The sequence below is a fragment of the Heptranchias perlo genome, chromosome 3 (genome assembly GCF_035084215.1).
Source record: "Heptranchias perlo isolate sHepPer1 chromosome 3, sHepPer1.hap1, whole genome shotgun sequence".
Taxonomy (NCBI): Eukaryota; Metazoa; Chordata; class Chondrichthyes; order Hexanchiformes; family Hexanchidae; genus Heptranchias; species Heptranchias perlo.
Genome location: NC_090327.1, coordinates 121,586,436 through 121,599,433, shown reverse-complemented (window position 1 = coordinate 121,599,433; position 12,998 = coordinate 121,586,436). Strand labels below are relative to the sequence as shown.

The 12,998-nt window shown below is 52.8% G+C and overlaps 1 protein-coding gene across 1 annotated transcript in view; it reads right to left on the bottom strand.

Annotated features, from left to right (window-relative positions):
- crtap (cartilage associated protein) overlaps window positions 1-12,437 on the bottom strand; it is a 36,094-nt gene extending 23,657 nt beyond the window's left edge. Inside the window, exons 1-3 of the mRNA XM_067981870.1 lie at window positions 11,935-12,437; window positions 7,958-8,107; window positions 4,640-4,811 (exon numbers count right to left, since the gene is read on the bottom strand). Coding sequence (XP_067837971.1) covers window positions 4,640-4,811; window positions 7,958-8,107; window positions 11,935-12,381 — 769 coding nt within the window. The 5' untranslated portion in view covers window positions 12,382-12,437. The remainder of the gene's footprint in view (window positions 1-4,639; window positions 4,812-7,957; window positions 8,108-11,934) is intronic.
- Window positions 12,438-12,998: the final 561 nt, after the last annotated feature.

Here is a 12,998-nt window from a genome sequence, read left to right as displayed (position 1 = left end):
TGGGGGAGACAAGGAGAGAGAGGGGGGAGACAAGGAGAGAAGAGGGGGGAGACAAGGAGAGAGAGGGGGGAGACAAGGAGAGAGAGGGGGGAGACAAGGAGAGAGAGGGGGAGACAAGGAGAGAGAGGGGGGAGGACAAGGAGAGAGAGGGGGGAGACAAGGAGAGAGAGGGGGGAGACAAGGAGAGAGAGGGGGGAGGACAAGGAGAGAGAGGGGGGAGACAAGGAGAGAGAGGGGGGAGACAAGGAGAGAGAGGGGGGAGACAAGGAGAGAGAGGGGGGAGACAAGGAGAGAGAGGGGGGAGACAAGGAGAGAGAGGGGGGAGACAAGGAGAGAGAGGGGGGAGACAAGGAGAGAGAGGGGGGAGACAAGGAGAGAGAGGGGGGAGACAAGGAGAGAGAGGGGGGAGACAAGGAGAGAGAGGGGGGAGACAAGGAGAGAGAGGGGGGAGACAAGGAGAGAGAGGGGGGAGACAAGGAGAGAGAGGGGGGAGACAAGGAGAGAGAGGGGGGAGACAAGGAGAGAGAGGGGGGAGACAAGGAGAGAGAGGGGGGAGACAAGGAGAGAGAGGGGGGAGACAAGGAGAGAGAGGGGGGAGACAAGGAGAGAGAGGGGGGAGACAAGGAGAGAGAGGGGGGAGACAAGGAGAGAGAGGGGGGAGACAAGGAGAGAGAGGGGGGAGACAAGGAGAGAGAGGGGGGAGACAAGGAGAGAGAGGGGGGAGACAAGGAGAGAGAGGGGGGAGACAAGGAGAGAGAGGGGGGAGACAAGGAGAGAGAGGGGGGAGACAAGGAGAGAGAGGGGGGAGACAAGGAGAGAGAGGGGGGAGACAAGGAGAGAGAGGGGGGAGACAAGGAGAGAGAGGGGGGAGACAAGGAGAGAGAGGGGGGAGACAAGGAGAGAGAGGGGGGAGACAAGGAGAGAGAGGGGGGAGACAAGGAGAGAGAGGGGGGAGACAAGGAGAGAGAGGGGGGAGACAAGGAGAGAGAGGGGGGAGACAAGGAGAGAGAGGGGGGAGACAAGGAGAGAGAGGGGGGAGACAAGGAGAGAGAGGGGGGAGACAAGGAGAGAGAGGGGGGAGACAAGGAGAGAGAGGGGGGAGACAAGGAGAGAGAGGGGGGAGACAAGGAGAGAGAGGGGGGAGACAAGGAGAGAGAGGGGGGAGACAAGGAGAGAGAGGGGGGAGACAAGGAGAGAGAGGGGGGAGACAAGGAGAGAGAGGGGGGAGACAAGGAGAGAGAGGGGGGAGACAAGGAGAGAGAGGGGGGAGACAAGGAGAGAGAGGGGGGAGACAAGGAGAGAGAGGGGGGAGACAAGGAGAGAGAGGGGGGGAGACAAGGAGAGAGAGGGGGGAGACAAGGAGAGAGAGGGGGGAGACAAGGAGAGAGAGAGGGGGGGAGACAAGGAGAGAGAGGGGGGAGACAAGGAGAGAGAGGGGGGAGACAAGGAGAGAGAGGGGGGAGACAAGGAGAGAGAGGGGGGAGACAAGGAGAGAGAGGGGGGGAGACAAGGAGAGAGAGGGGGGAGACAAGGAGAGAGAGGGGGGAGACAAGGAGAGAGAGGGGGGAGACAAGGAGAGAGAGGGGGAGACAAGGAGAGAGAGGGGGGAGACAAGGAGAGAGAGGGGGGAGACAAGGAGAGAGAGGGGGGAGACAAGGAGAGAGAGGGGGGAGACAAGGAGAGAGAGGGGGGAGACAAGGAGAGAGAGGGGGGAGACAAGGAGAGAGAGGGGGGAGACAAGGAGAGAGAGGGGGGGAGACAAGGAGAGAGAGGGGGGAGACAAGGAGAGAGAGGGGGGAGACAAGGAGAGAGAGGGGGGAGACAAGGAGAGAGAGGGGGGAGACAAGGAGAGAGAGGGGGGAGACAAGGAGAGAGAGGGGGGAGACAAGGAGAGAGAGGGGGGAGACAAGGAGAGAGAGGGGGGAGACAAGGAGAGAGAGGGGGGAGACAAGGAGAGAGAGGGGGGAGACAAGGAGAGAGAGGGGGGAGACAAGGAGAGAGAGGGGGGAGACAAGGAGAGAGAGGGGGGAGACAAGGAGAGAGAGGGGGGAGACAAGGAGAGAGAGGGGGGAGACAAGGAGAGAGAGGGGGGAGACAAGGAGAGAGAGGGGGGAGACAAGGAGAGAGAGGGGGGAGACAAGGAGAGAGAGGGGGGAGACAAGGAGAGAGAGGGGGGAGACAAGGAGAGAGAGGGGGGAGACAAGGAGAGAGAGGGGGGAGACAAGGAGAGAGAGGGGGGAGACAAGGAGAGAGAGGGGGGAGACAAGGAGAGAGAGGGGGGAGACAAGGAGAGAGAGGGGGGAGACAAGGAGAGAGAGGGGGGAGACAAGGAGAGAGAGGGGGGAGACAAGGAGAGAGAGGGGGGAGACAAGGAGAGAGAGGGGGGAGACAAGGAGAGAGAGGGGGGAGACAAGGAGAGAGAGGGGGGAGACAAGGAGAGAGAGGGGGGAGACAAGGAGAGAGAGGGGGGAGACAAGGAGAGAGAGGGGGGAGACAAGGAGAGAGAGGGGGGGAGACAAGGAGAGAGAGGGGGGAGACAAGGAGAGAGAGGGGGGAGACAAGGAGAGAGAGGGGGGAGACAAGGAGAGAGAGGGGGGAGACAAGGAGAGAGAGGGGGGAGACAAGGAGAGAGAGGGGGGAGACAAGGAGAGAGAGGGGGGAGACAAGGAGAGAGAGGGGGGAGACAAGGAGAGAGAGGGGGGAGACAAGGAGAGAGAGGGGGAGACAAGGAGAGAGAGGGGGGAGACAAGGAGAGAGAGGGGGGAGACAAGGAGAGAGAGGGGGGAGACAAGGAGAGAGAGGGGGGAGACAAGGAGAGAGAGGGGGGAGACAAGGAGAGAGAGGGGGGAGACAAGGAGAGAGAGGGGGGAGACAAGGAGAGAGAGGGGGGAGACAAGGAGAGAGAGGGGGGAGACAAGGAGAGAGAGGGGGGAGACAAGGAGAGAGAGGGGGGAGACAAGGAGAGAGAGGGGGGAGACAAGGAGAGAGAGGGGGGAGACAAGGAGAGAGAGGGGGGAGACAAGGAGAGAGAGGGGGGAGACAAGGAGAGAGAGGGGGGAGACAAGGAGAGAGAGGGGGGAGACAAGGAGAGAGAGGGGGGAGACAAGGAGAGAGAGGGGGGAGACAAGGAGAGAGAGGGGGGAGACAAGGAGAGAGAGGGGGGAGACAAGGAGAGAGAGGGGGGAGACAAGGAGAGAGAGGGGGGAGACAAGGAGAGAGAGGGGGGAGACAAGGAGAGAGAGGGGGGAGACAAGGAGAGAGAGGGGGGAGACAAGGAGAGAGAGGGGGGAGACAAGGAGAGAGAGGGGGAGAGGGGGAGACAAGGAGAGAGAGGGGGGAGACAAGGAGAGAGAGGGGGGAGACAAGGAGAGAGAGGGGGGAGACAAGGAGAGAGAGGGGGGAGACAAGGAGAGAGAGGGGGGAGACAAGGAGAGAGAGGGGGGGAGACAAGGAGAGAGAGGGGGGAGACAAGGAGAGAGAGGGGGGAGACAAGGAGAGAGAGGGGGGAGACAAGGAGAGAGAGGGGGGAGACAAGGAGAGAGAGGGGGGAGACAAGGAGAGAGAGGGGGGAGACAAGGAGAGAGAGGGGGGAGACAAGGAGAGAGAGGGGGGAGACAAGGAGAGAGAGGGGGGAGACAAGGAGAGAGAGGGGGGAGACAAGGAGAGAGAGGGGGGAGACAAGGAGAGAGAGGGGGGAGACAAGGAGAGAGAGGGGGGAGACAAGGAGAGAGAGGGGGGAGACAAGGAGAGAGAGGGGGGAGACAAGGAGAGAGAGGGGGGAGACAAGGAGAGAGAGGGGGGAGACAAGGAGAGAGAGGGGGGAGACAAGGAGAGAGAGGGGGGAGACAAGGAGAGAGAGGGGGGAGACAAGGAGAGAGAGGGGGAGACAAGGAGAGAGAGGGGGGAGACAAGGAGAGAGAGGGGGGAGACAAGGAGAGAGAGGGGGGAGACAAGGAGAGAGAGGGGGGAGACAAGGAGAGAGAGGGGGGAGACAAGGAGAGAGAGGGGGAGACAAGGAGAGAGAGGGGGAGACAAGGAGAGAGAGGGGGGAGACAAGGAGAGAGAGGGGGGAGACAAGGAGAGAGAGGGGGGAGACAAGGAGAGAGAGGGGGGAGACAAGGAGAGAGAGGGGGGGAGACAAGGAGAGAGAGGGGGGAGACAAGGAGAGAGAGGGGGGAGACAAGGAGAGAGAGGGGGGAGACAAGGAGAGAGAGGGGGGAGACAAGGAGAGAGAGGGGGGAGACAAGGAGAGAGAGGGGGGAGACAAGGAGAGAGAGGGGGGAGACAAGGAGAGAGAGGGGGGAGACAAGGAGAGAGAGGGGGGAGACAAGGAGAGAGAGGGGGGGAGACAAGGAGAGAGAGGGGGGAGACAAGGAGAGAGAGGGGGGAGACAAGGAGAGAGAGGGGGGAGACAAGGAGAGAGAGGGGGGGAGACAAGGAGAGAGAGGGGGGAGACAAGGAGAGAGAGGGGGAGAAGGAGAGAGGGGGAGACAAGGAGAGAGAGAGGGGAGGCAAGGAGAAGTGGAGAGCGAGAGAGTAGGAGAGAAAAAAAGGGAAGGAGAGTGGGAAGCCATGATTTAATTTCGTCTTTGTAATTTCAGCCAAAGCGAAGTTCACATCTGAGAAGATCTGCACAAACCTGCTATGGACGGGTAGAAATCTTTGAACTCTTTAACCTCTCGAGACCCCTCACAGGTGGCAATAGCCTCATCGTATGCCTTGAGGTAGTCCGGCAGAGCTAGTTCCATATCTGTGATCGAGGTGGGGTAATTCTCACCATTGTATGCTTTCACCGCCCGAACAAAGAGAGTCTAAAATTCAACAACAGTCTGGTCACCATGAACTGCAGTATGATATAGTATTAGTCTTGGGTGATGCGGTGCACTATAAAAGGAGTGATGGGCACGTGTTCACAATCACTGCTGGGCTCCCAATCACTGCTGAGGATGCTCATGGGTAATGGCTGATGCAAAACTCAGTGAGTTCCCGCCACCAGCAAGCTGCTCTTACGATGCCTCCTAGCGCAAAGTTCTGAGTAGCACTACGGGAGACTTAGCAACGGCTCACTCACCCAACTCAATGATGCACTTGAAACAAACCCGAGTCAGACAGAAGAATAGGGAAGAACCAGAGGTCGTCTAACCCTCGAGTTTTTAAAATCATCAAATTAAATAAAATATGCTATTCTAAACAAGACTAATGGCCGAGAATGAGAATCTTTGTTTTAACAGTTTAGTCACGTTTGCTCAGACAACAGGAGCATAAAGCCTTCAAGAGCAAGTTGTATTCTGATTATTCAACTGTACCATTGGGGATGTGCCTGGGGCAATTCCCAACTAACCCAAGAAACCACTGTTTTCAGCCCCCACCACAAACTCCATTCCCTAGCCACTGATTCCGGCCCCTTCTCTGGCCACTGTCTTAGATTGAGCCAGACTGTTCCGAACCCAGATCCTCTCCATCACAAAGACTGCCTACTTCTACCTCTGTAATACTACCCACCTGCTGCTGAAACCCTCATCCGTGCCTTTGTTCCCTCTAGACTTAATTATTCCAATGCTTTCCTGACCGGCCTCCCATCTTCCACGCACCATAAACTTAAGCTCATCTAAAACTCTGCTGCCAGTATCCTTACTCGCATCAAGTCCCATTCACCCATCACCCCTGTGCTCACTGACCTATACTGGCTCCCAGTCCAGCAATGCCTCGATTTTAAAATGCCTCAACTCACGTTCAAATCTCTCCATGACCTCGCCCCTCTCTATCTCTGTAATATCCTCCAGCCCTACAATCTCTGCGCGCGTGAATCCGCACTTCCTTCGCTGCACCATTGGTGACCGTGCCTTCAGCCGTCTAGGCCCTAAGATCTGGAGCTCCCTTCCTAAACCTTTCCGCCTCTCTCTCCCCTTCCTGAAGACACTGGTCAAAGAGGTAGGTTTTAAGCAATCTTTAGGTCACCTGTCCTAGTATCTCCTTCTTTGGCTCAATGTCAATTTTTGTTTGATAATCGCTCCTGTGAAGTGCCTTGGGACGTTTTACTACGTTAAAGGCACTATATAAATGCAAGTTGTTGTTGTTCCACTTATGCCTTCAGGCCCAATGGAACTCTCGCCAGATTAGAGCTGACAGCTGGCAAGACTCCTGCTCAGGAACCAGGGTCTGAGCCAGGAAACAGCAACTGATCCTGGAGGAGATTCATGGGGCTCAATTTTCAAATTAAAAAACGGGTGGGTCGGGGCATTGAAAATTGCCACCATTTCAGACCCGCCCCAAACCACCCATTTCTGGTTTTCACTGGGGCAGGATCAGCGGCGGGCGACCAACCCACTCCCAGGAGGTGGGTCGGGCCTTAAGACCTTTCAAGGAGGCTTCAGGCCTCCATTTTTCACTAATTCCTGATTTCAACCCCGGGTTGGGCCAGGATTCCCGGGCCTTCTGTTTTATGCCTCGTGAAAGGAGGAGAGAAGGCCCGAGACTGCAGGCAAGTGCCGCAAAAGACACAGCATGTGGGCCCGGAGCAGCAGGAGCGCTTCCCCTAGGCCCAACAAGCCTACCTGCACCGACCCCCCAACCCTCGATCGCGGACCCCCAGCTCCTAATTGCGGACCACCCACCCCCGACTCCGATCCTCCCTCTCCGACCTCCTCCCCACTCCAATCCTGCGACCCCCCACAACGATCGCGGACCCACGCGATAACCCCCGATCCCGACACCCCCCGTGACTGACACCTGATCCCATCCCCCATGGCTCGCACTCCCGTGCCAACCTATGCCCACCCATGCCCCATGCATATCCATGCCACCTGTGCCCACCCATACCCACCCTCCCGCCCCGTGTCCACCCTCCCCCATCCATACAAAAACTTACCTGCAGACTTATCTGAACATGTCCCCTCCCAGACTGGTCTCCCGTCCGACTGAGACCAGCCTGTCGGTCAGTCGGACGGGAAACCGGCAAAAAAAAATCCTTACGTCAAAATCGTAAGGATGTCTGGGAAACCTGTCCTAATGCATTTCCCGACCTCAATTTGACCCCCCCCCCCCGCCCCCTTCCCGGCTCCGTTTTAAAATCACCCCCATTATCTTTGTTACTGTGCCATTTGGTTCCAGCAGGAGGAATCATTTCAGCTCCAGCCCTTCCTGGGCCTCAGTGCCCATCTCCTGGAACAACAGGGAGCTGCTCCAACTTCCACTGGCTGAATGGGGCCTCGGAAGGCCTGAGATTGTAGGGGTGGGTCCACATCCTTCCCTGTCAGTGTGCGGGGATGGGGGAGGGTTCCTGCTCCAACACACTTCTGCTGGTGGAGATACGACTGGAATATCGGGGTATCGGGGGGGGGGGGGGTGGGGGAGCTGCCTCTCTCCGTACAACAGGATTCTGTTGGCCTTTTTATTGCCTTATCCGCTCAAGCTGCTAATTTAATGACCTGTGAACCAATTTTCGCCCCAGATTCGTCCCATTTATGGTGATTACTATACTAAATTTAACTACATCGAAACTACAGCACAGAAACAGGCCATTCAGCCCAACTGACCTATACCGGTGTTTATGCTCCACACGAGCCTCCTCCCACCCCTCTTCATCTCACCCTATCAGCATATCCTTCTATTCCTTTCTCCCTCATGTGCTTATCTAGCTTCCTCTTAAATGCATCTGTGCTAGTTGCCTCAACTAATCCATGAGGTAGCATGTCCCACATTCTAACCACTCTTTGGGTAAAGAAGTTTCTCCTGAATTCCCTATTGGATTTATTACTGACTATTTTATATTGATTACCTCTAGTTTTGGACTCCCCGCAAGTGGAAACATTTTCTCCAATAAAAAGGTGAAGATTTCTGCAAGCTGGTATTAGACCCATGTTCAATTACTGATTTCTACATGAAATGTGGAAAGAAAAAAGACCCAAAATAACCTGACTGTCCATTTCCAAAATCTGCATAAAAATGGTCCACTTGCCTCATAACTTTTCATCTCCAGGTCGTTCATGAACTCCTCAGAATCTGGCAAACTCTTGTAATAAGCCATGTTTTGCCGCATCATTTCATCATCTGGGTGCTTCTGAAGGAACGTATGTGCTGCTGAGATGGCCTTAGGAACATTCTTGCCCTAAATGTGAACGAGCACAGACATTCTGTAGGGCGTAGAAAGCAATCACTGGACACAAATTATCACAAACAAAACTGAGAGAACGTACACTTACCTTAATTGTGCTCCTTATAAGTTATAAATTTTAGACACATCTTAGTGTCAAGATTTCAAATACTTCAAAATCATCTTTAATACATCAACAGTGCAGAGGTTCAAAACAGTTTCTCCTTATTTACACCATCAAAATCGTTCATAATTTTGAACACCTTTATTAAATCTCCCCTTAACCTTCTCTGCTCTGAAAACAATCCCAGCTTCTCCAGTCTCTCCACATACCTGAAGTCCCTCATCCCTGGTACCATTCTAGTAAATCTCCTCTACTGATTAAATTGCTCAATTGCTGGACGACTTCTCAATTTGAGTTTCATATATACTCGTATGAAAGACGAGTTGTGTAAAAGACCACTTTCTCCCCTCACCCCACCGCCCGTTCAAAATCCAAGACCCTCAACAACAACTTGCATTTATATAGCGTCTTTAACGTGCAAAAACATCCCAAAGTGCCGACATTACAGAGCTTCAATCCACCAACTTATTTGCCTCCATGTCAGCCTCTAAATCTACACACTGTCAGCCAACTCCTTCAAAAGGAGCTGGATAAATACAGGGGTAGCAAAAAGACCGAAGGTTGCAGACAGAGATAATTGAACGTTCTTTGGGACATAATGTGGTGCCGGGACGATGGAAACATCACCTGAAGAAAGCAAGCAATCCAAAGGGCCAAATAGCCTTTGTCTTCAGTAATCATCTGTGATCTTCTCAATAAATGTTTTTAGCTTTGCTGAATTACCTTTGGAGTGTTAGCAAAAAATATTCCAGAACTTTCCCTCAAGATATTAATAGGGTAGATTGTATATAGTCCATTAAAGGAACGGGCTTGAAGAGGTCAATAACCTTTTCATTCTATGCTCTATATGTTCTATTCTTATTCTGACTTTCTCCCCCCTCCTCTCCTGAACGCACTGATTCTTGTTCTAGTACAGTTCCATGGTCTCTTGTACTTCCACCAAGTGATCGTTCTTCATGTGTGAGCTTGGTAGGCTGTTCGACAATGGCTAGCATCACATCCTAACCTGACTCAATCTCACGGTGCACACTTTCCAGCAGGGAAAACTAGGTAGTAGCTAGGAGTAACTGAGTACAGTACTGAGCCTTTCATTAATTAGTTGTATTTTCCTTTGGTTCAAGTTTTACCACAGAGAAATTACAGGGAGGAGTAATTTAAGCTTCAACTGAAGCAAATGAAAGACCAAAGATGAATGGATAGTGAACTGTTGGAGATTCAAAGCTAAAATTGTTTTGGAACACTGCTAAAGATGACATTTTGTAGAACTCTTGCTGAACAACAGTAATGAACAAACAGGAGAGCTACAGCAATTTTTGCAATATGATCTGCCTTATATTTATTAAATTTTCAGCTACCACTTTAATATAATACTGAATGACTGACTGTGAACTACAGGCAAGATGGAAAACAGTACTTGGTGGTTTCTCAAAAATACTCACTGAAGTGATTTGGCTGTACAACTCTCGAGCCTGAAGAGCGAGCAAGTTATGGGGATCACACTCGCTGCAGGGGTGGAATGGTAGCTTAGTGGCTATGGTACTGGTCTAGCACCCCAGAGTTCAAATCCCACCATTGCCAGTTGTGAAAGTGAACTCAATAAATCTGCTAATTTGTGGAAAAAAAAGCTGCCGGATTGTCATAAAAACCCAACTGGTTTACGAATGCCCTTCAGGGAAGAGATCCTGCTGCCCCTCCACCAGTCTCTCTATATGGCCTCAGACCTATGCTATGTGGTTGACTATTAATAACTTCCAAGAATCTCACCACCATTTCCAAGCACTAGGGACGAGCAATAAACGTGTGTTTGCCAGCTTTACATCAGAACACATTGATTAAAAACTCATGAAAGGGATGGTTTTGACATCAACAATTTGGGCCAATCTCCACAATAACCTGCATGAGTGCTCATGTTACACACAGTTTGCTAAAGTATGCCAGCAATCCTTACCAATCGCTTGCTGTTACACAGCTTCCTAGCTCTTAGAGTTAGGCTGATTCAGATCATTCGTGCTCTCATTTGACAACACAGAGAAACTATTTCCTCTGGTGGGGGAGTCCAGAACAAGGGGACGCCATTTAGGAACCCTATCAGGAAGCACTTTTCACACAAAAGGTAGTGGAAATCTGGAAAACTCTCCTTCAAAAGGCTGCAGACAAATTAAACTTTCAAGACTGAGATCGATAGATTTTTTTTGTTAGGTAAGGGTATCAAAGGATATTAAGCAAAAGCAGGTAAATGGAGTTGAGGAACAGATCAGCCATGATCTAACTGAATGGCAGAACCGGCTCGAGGGGCTGAATGGCCTCCTCCTGTTACTATGACAAACATGATCCAAATACAACAATAACCCATACCAGACATCTATTGTTACACAATCTCCTACCTCTTAAATTTAGGATCTAGTCATGATTCAAACCACAAAATCAACAGTTAGAACTATAGTCGCATCATAATTACTATTCTCTTTTGTTCTATTTTAAGTGTATAAAGCTCCTCACATTAGAGAACGTCTCCAACAACTTAACAAGATGGTGAGGCTGACACCAAAGGAATCAATTTGAGGGGCGGGGAGGAGGGACTAAATGGGTGGTCAAAGTGATGGGTTTTTAAAAGGAGGATGACAGGGAGGTAGTAAAGTGAAGTGGCTCAGGAAAAAAATTTCAGAGGGCAAGGGCACAGTGACTGAATGATTGACCTTCAATGATGAACTGAGAGAGCGTGAATAAGCAACAATTCAGAGGAGCTGCGTGTGGTTGGAGAATGGGGGGGAATCCATGAAAGGATTTGAAAGTGAGGGCAAGAATCTTGAAGTCAATTCATTGGGCACAGGGAACCAGTTTAGCTTGTCTAGGGTGATGCTGATAGATATGTGAGGATTTCTATTGGACAGGACACTCTGGATTAGCAAAATCTGTGCAAGGTGGGGGCTGAGAAAACAAAGAGGAGAACATTGGAGAAATTAATCGTCTCGGTTCTGAAGGCCTGGGCCAATGTCTCAGCAGCAGTAGGGGAGAAGCACGGATGTAAACATGGAATGTGGTCTTGCTAAATGATTAAATGTGGATTAAAAGCGTGACACCGGGTTGAACTGAGTGCGGAGTTGTACCTGATCTAAACTTTAAAAAGGGCATTCGGAGAAACTGATGGAGTCAGAGCCAAAAGAATGTGGGTTCGACAGGAGCTGAAAGAGACAGCTTCGGTTCTGCTCACACCAGCTGGAGAAAATGTTGCCACATGCAGGACTTTGATTCAGAACGGCAGGCTGGGGGTACAGACAGTAACAGCACTGGTCAATGGAAGTGACAGAGTGGCAGTGGCATCAGTACCACACTAGTGACGGGTAGCAACAGACAGTCAACAGATGATTACTTTCAAACTTTCTGCAAAAACTGCCCTAACAATCTGGAGGGACAGTGAGACTTTGGAAAACAGTTATGGTGTAGGTAATGTCATTAACTGCTGTAGACTAACAACCAAAATAAAGAAACAGTTCCAATCAGAACAATTTAAATCACAGTAAGGGGTGTTTTTAGGTGGGTAAAGGCATGAAACGGAAGAGCACACTGAAGATTAGACTTGCACCATACACATAGACATGCAACCCTGCATCCCCAGTACACAAGTAAGGGAAAAACCAAACGGACCTAATGAAATGTTAACGACTGAAGATCAATCATGGCCTTATCTAAAAAGTAGTCCTGCAAGTTGCGTTCTCACCTTAAAGTAAGCAAACTGGAGATACTTGTAGACTTGCCGTTTCTCGAAGTCCTCCAGGGTCTCCCTGCTGGGCTGAGACTGGCGGAAGGCCGGCAGGCCCTGCTTGCACCTCTTCAGGCACTGGGCTCTCTTCATGATGTTGCTGAAGATCTGGAGCTCGGTGAAGTGCCCGAAGTGACCCTGGTCTTCATCCCGGACCGTGCTACAGTTGAGGTTACAGAAAGCCTCGCTGTCCTTGAGCAGGCGGTGCAGCCTCAGGCTCATCTCCAGGTACTCCACGCTCTCCCGCCAGTTCTCCGCCGTGTACTGGTCCAGCGCATGTCGGTACGCCGACTCCAGCGGCATCAGCTCGTCCCGGGGGAAGCTCCGGAAACTGTACTTCTCATACTGTGCGCGCCCTGCGCACCAACACATCAGCAAAACGCAAACTGAGGCGAATCGCCACATCCCGTCCGCCGCTCTAACGCTGCCCACCCACCGCTCCGCCGCTCTAACGCTGCCCACCCTCCGCTCCGCCGCTCTAACGCTGCCCACCCTCCGCTCCGCCGCTCTAACGCTGCCCACCCACCGCTCCAACGCTGCCCACCCTCCGCTCCGCCGTTCTAACGCTGCCCACCCTCCGCTCCGCCGCTCTAACGCTGCCCACCCACCGCTCTCTCTCTCACTCTGCCCACCCTCCGCTCTCTCTCTCTCACTCTGCCCACCCTCCGCTCTCTCTCGCTCTCTGCCCACCCTCCGCTCTCTCTCTCTCACTCTGCCCACCCTCCGCTCTCTCTCTCTCACTCTGCCCACCCTCCGCTCTCTCTCTCTCACTCTGCCCACCCTCCGCTCTCTCTCTCACTCTGCCCACCCTCCGCTCTCTCTCTCTCTCTCACTCTGCCCACCCTCCGCTCTCTCTCTCTCTCTCACTCTGCCCACCCTCCGCTCTCTCTCTCACTCTGCCCACCCTCCGCTCTCTCTCACTCTGCCCACCCTCCGCTCTCTCTCTCTCACTCTGCCCACCCTCCGCTCTCTCTCTCTCTGCCCACCCTCCGCTCTCTCTCTCTCTGCCCACCCTCCGCTCT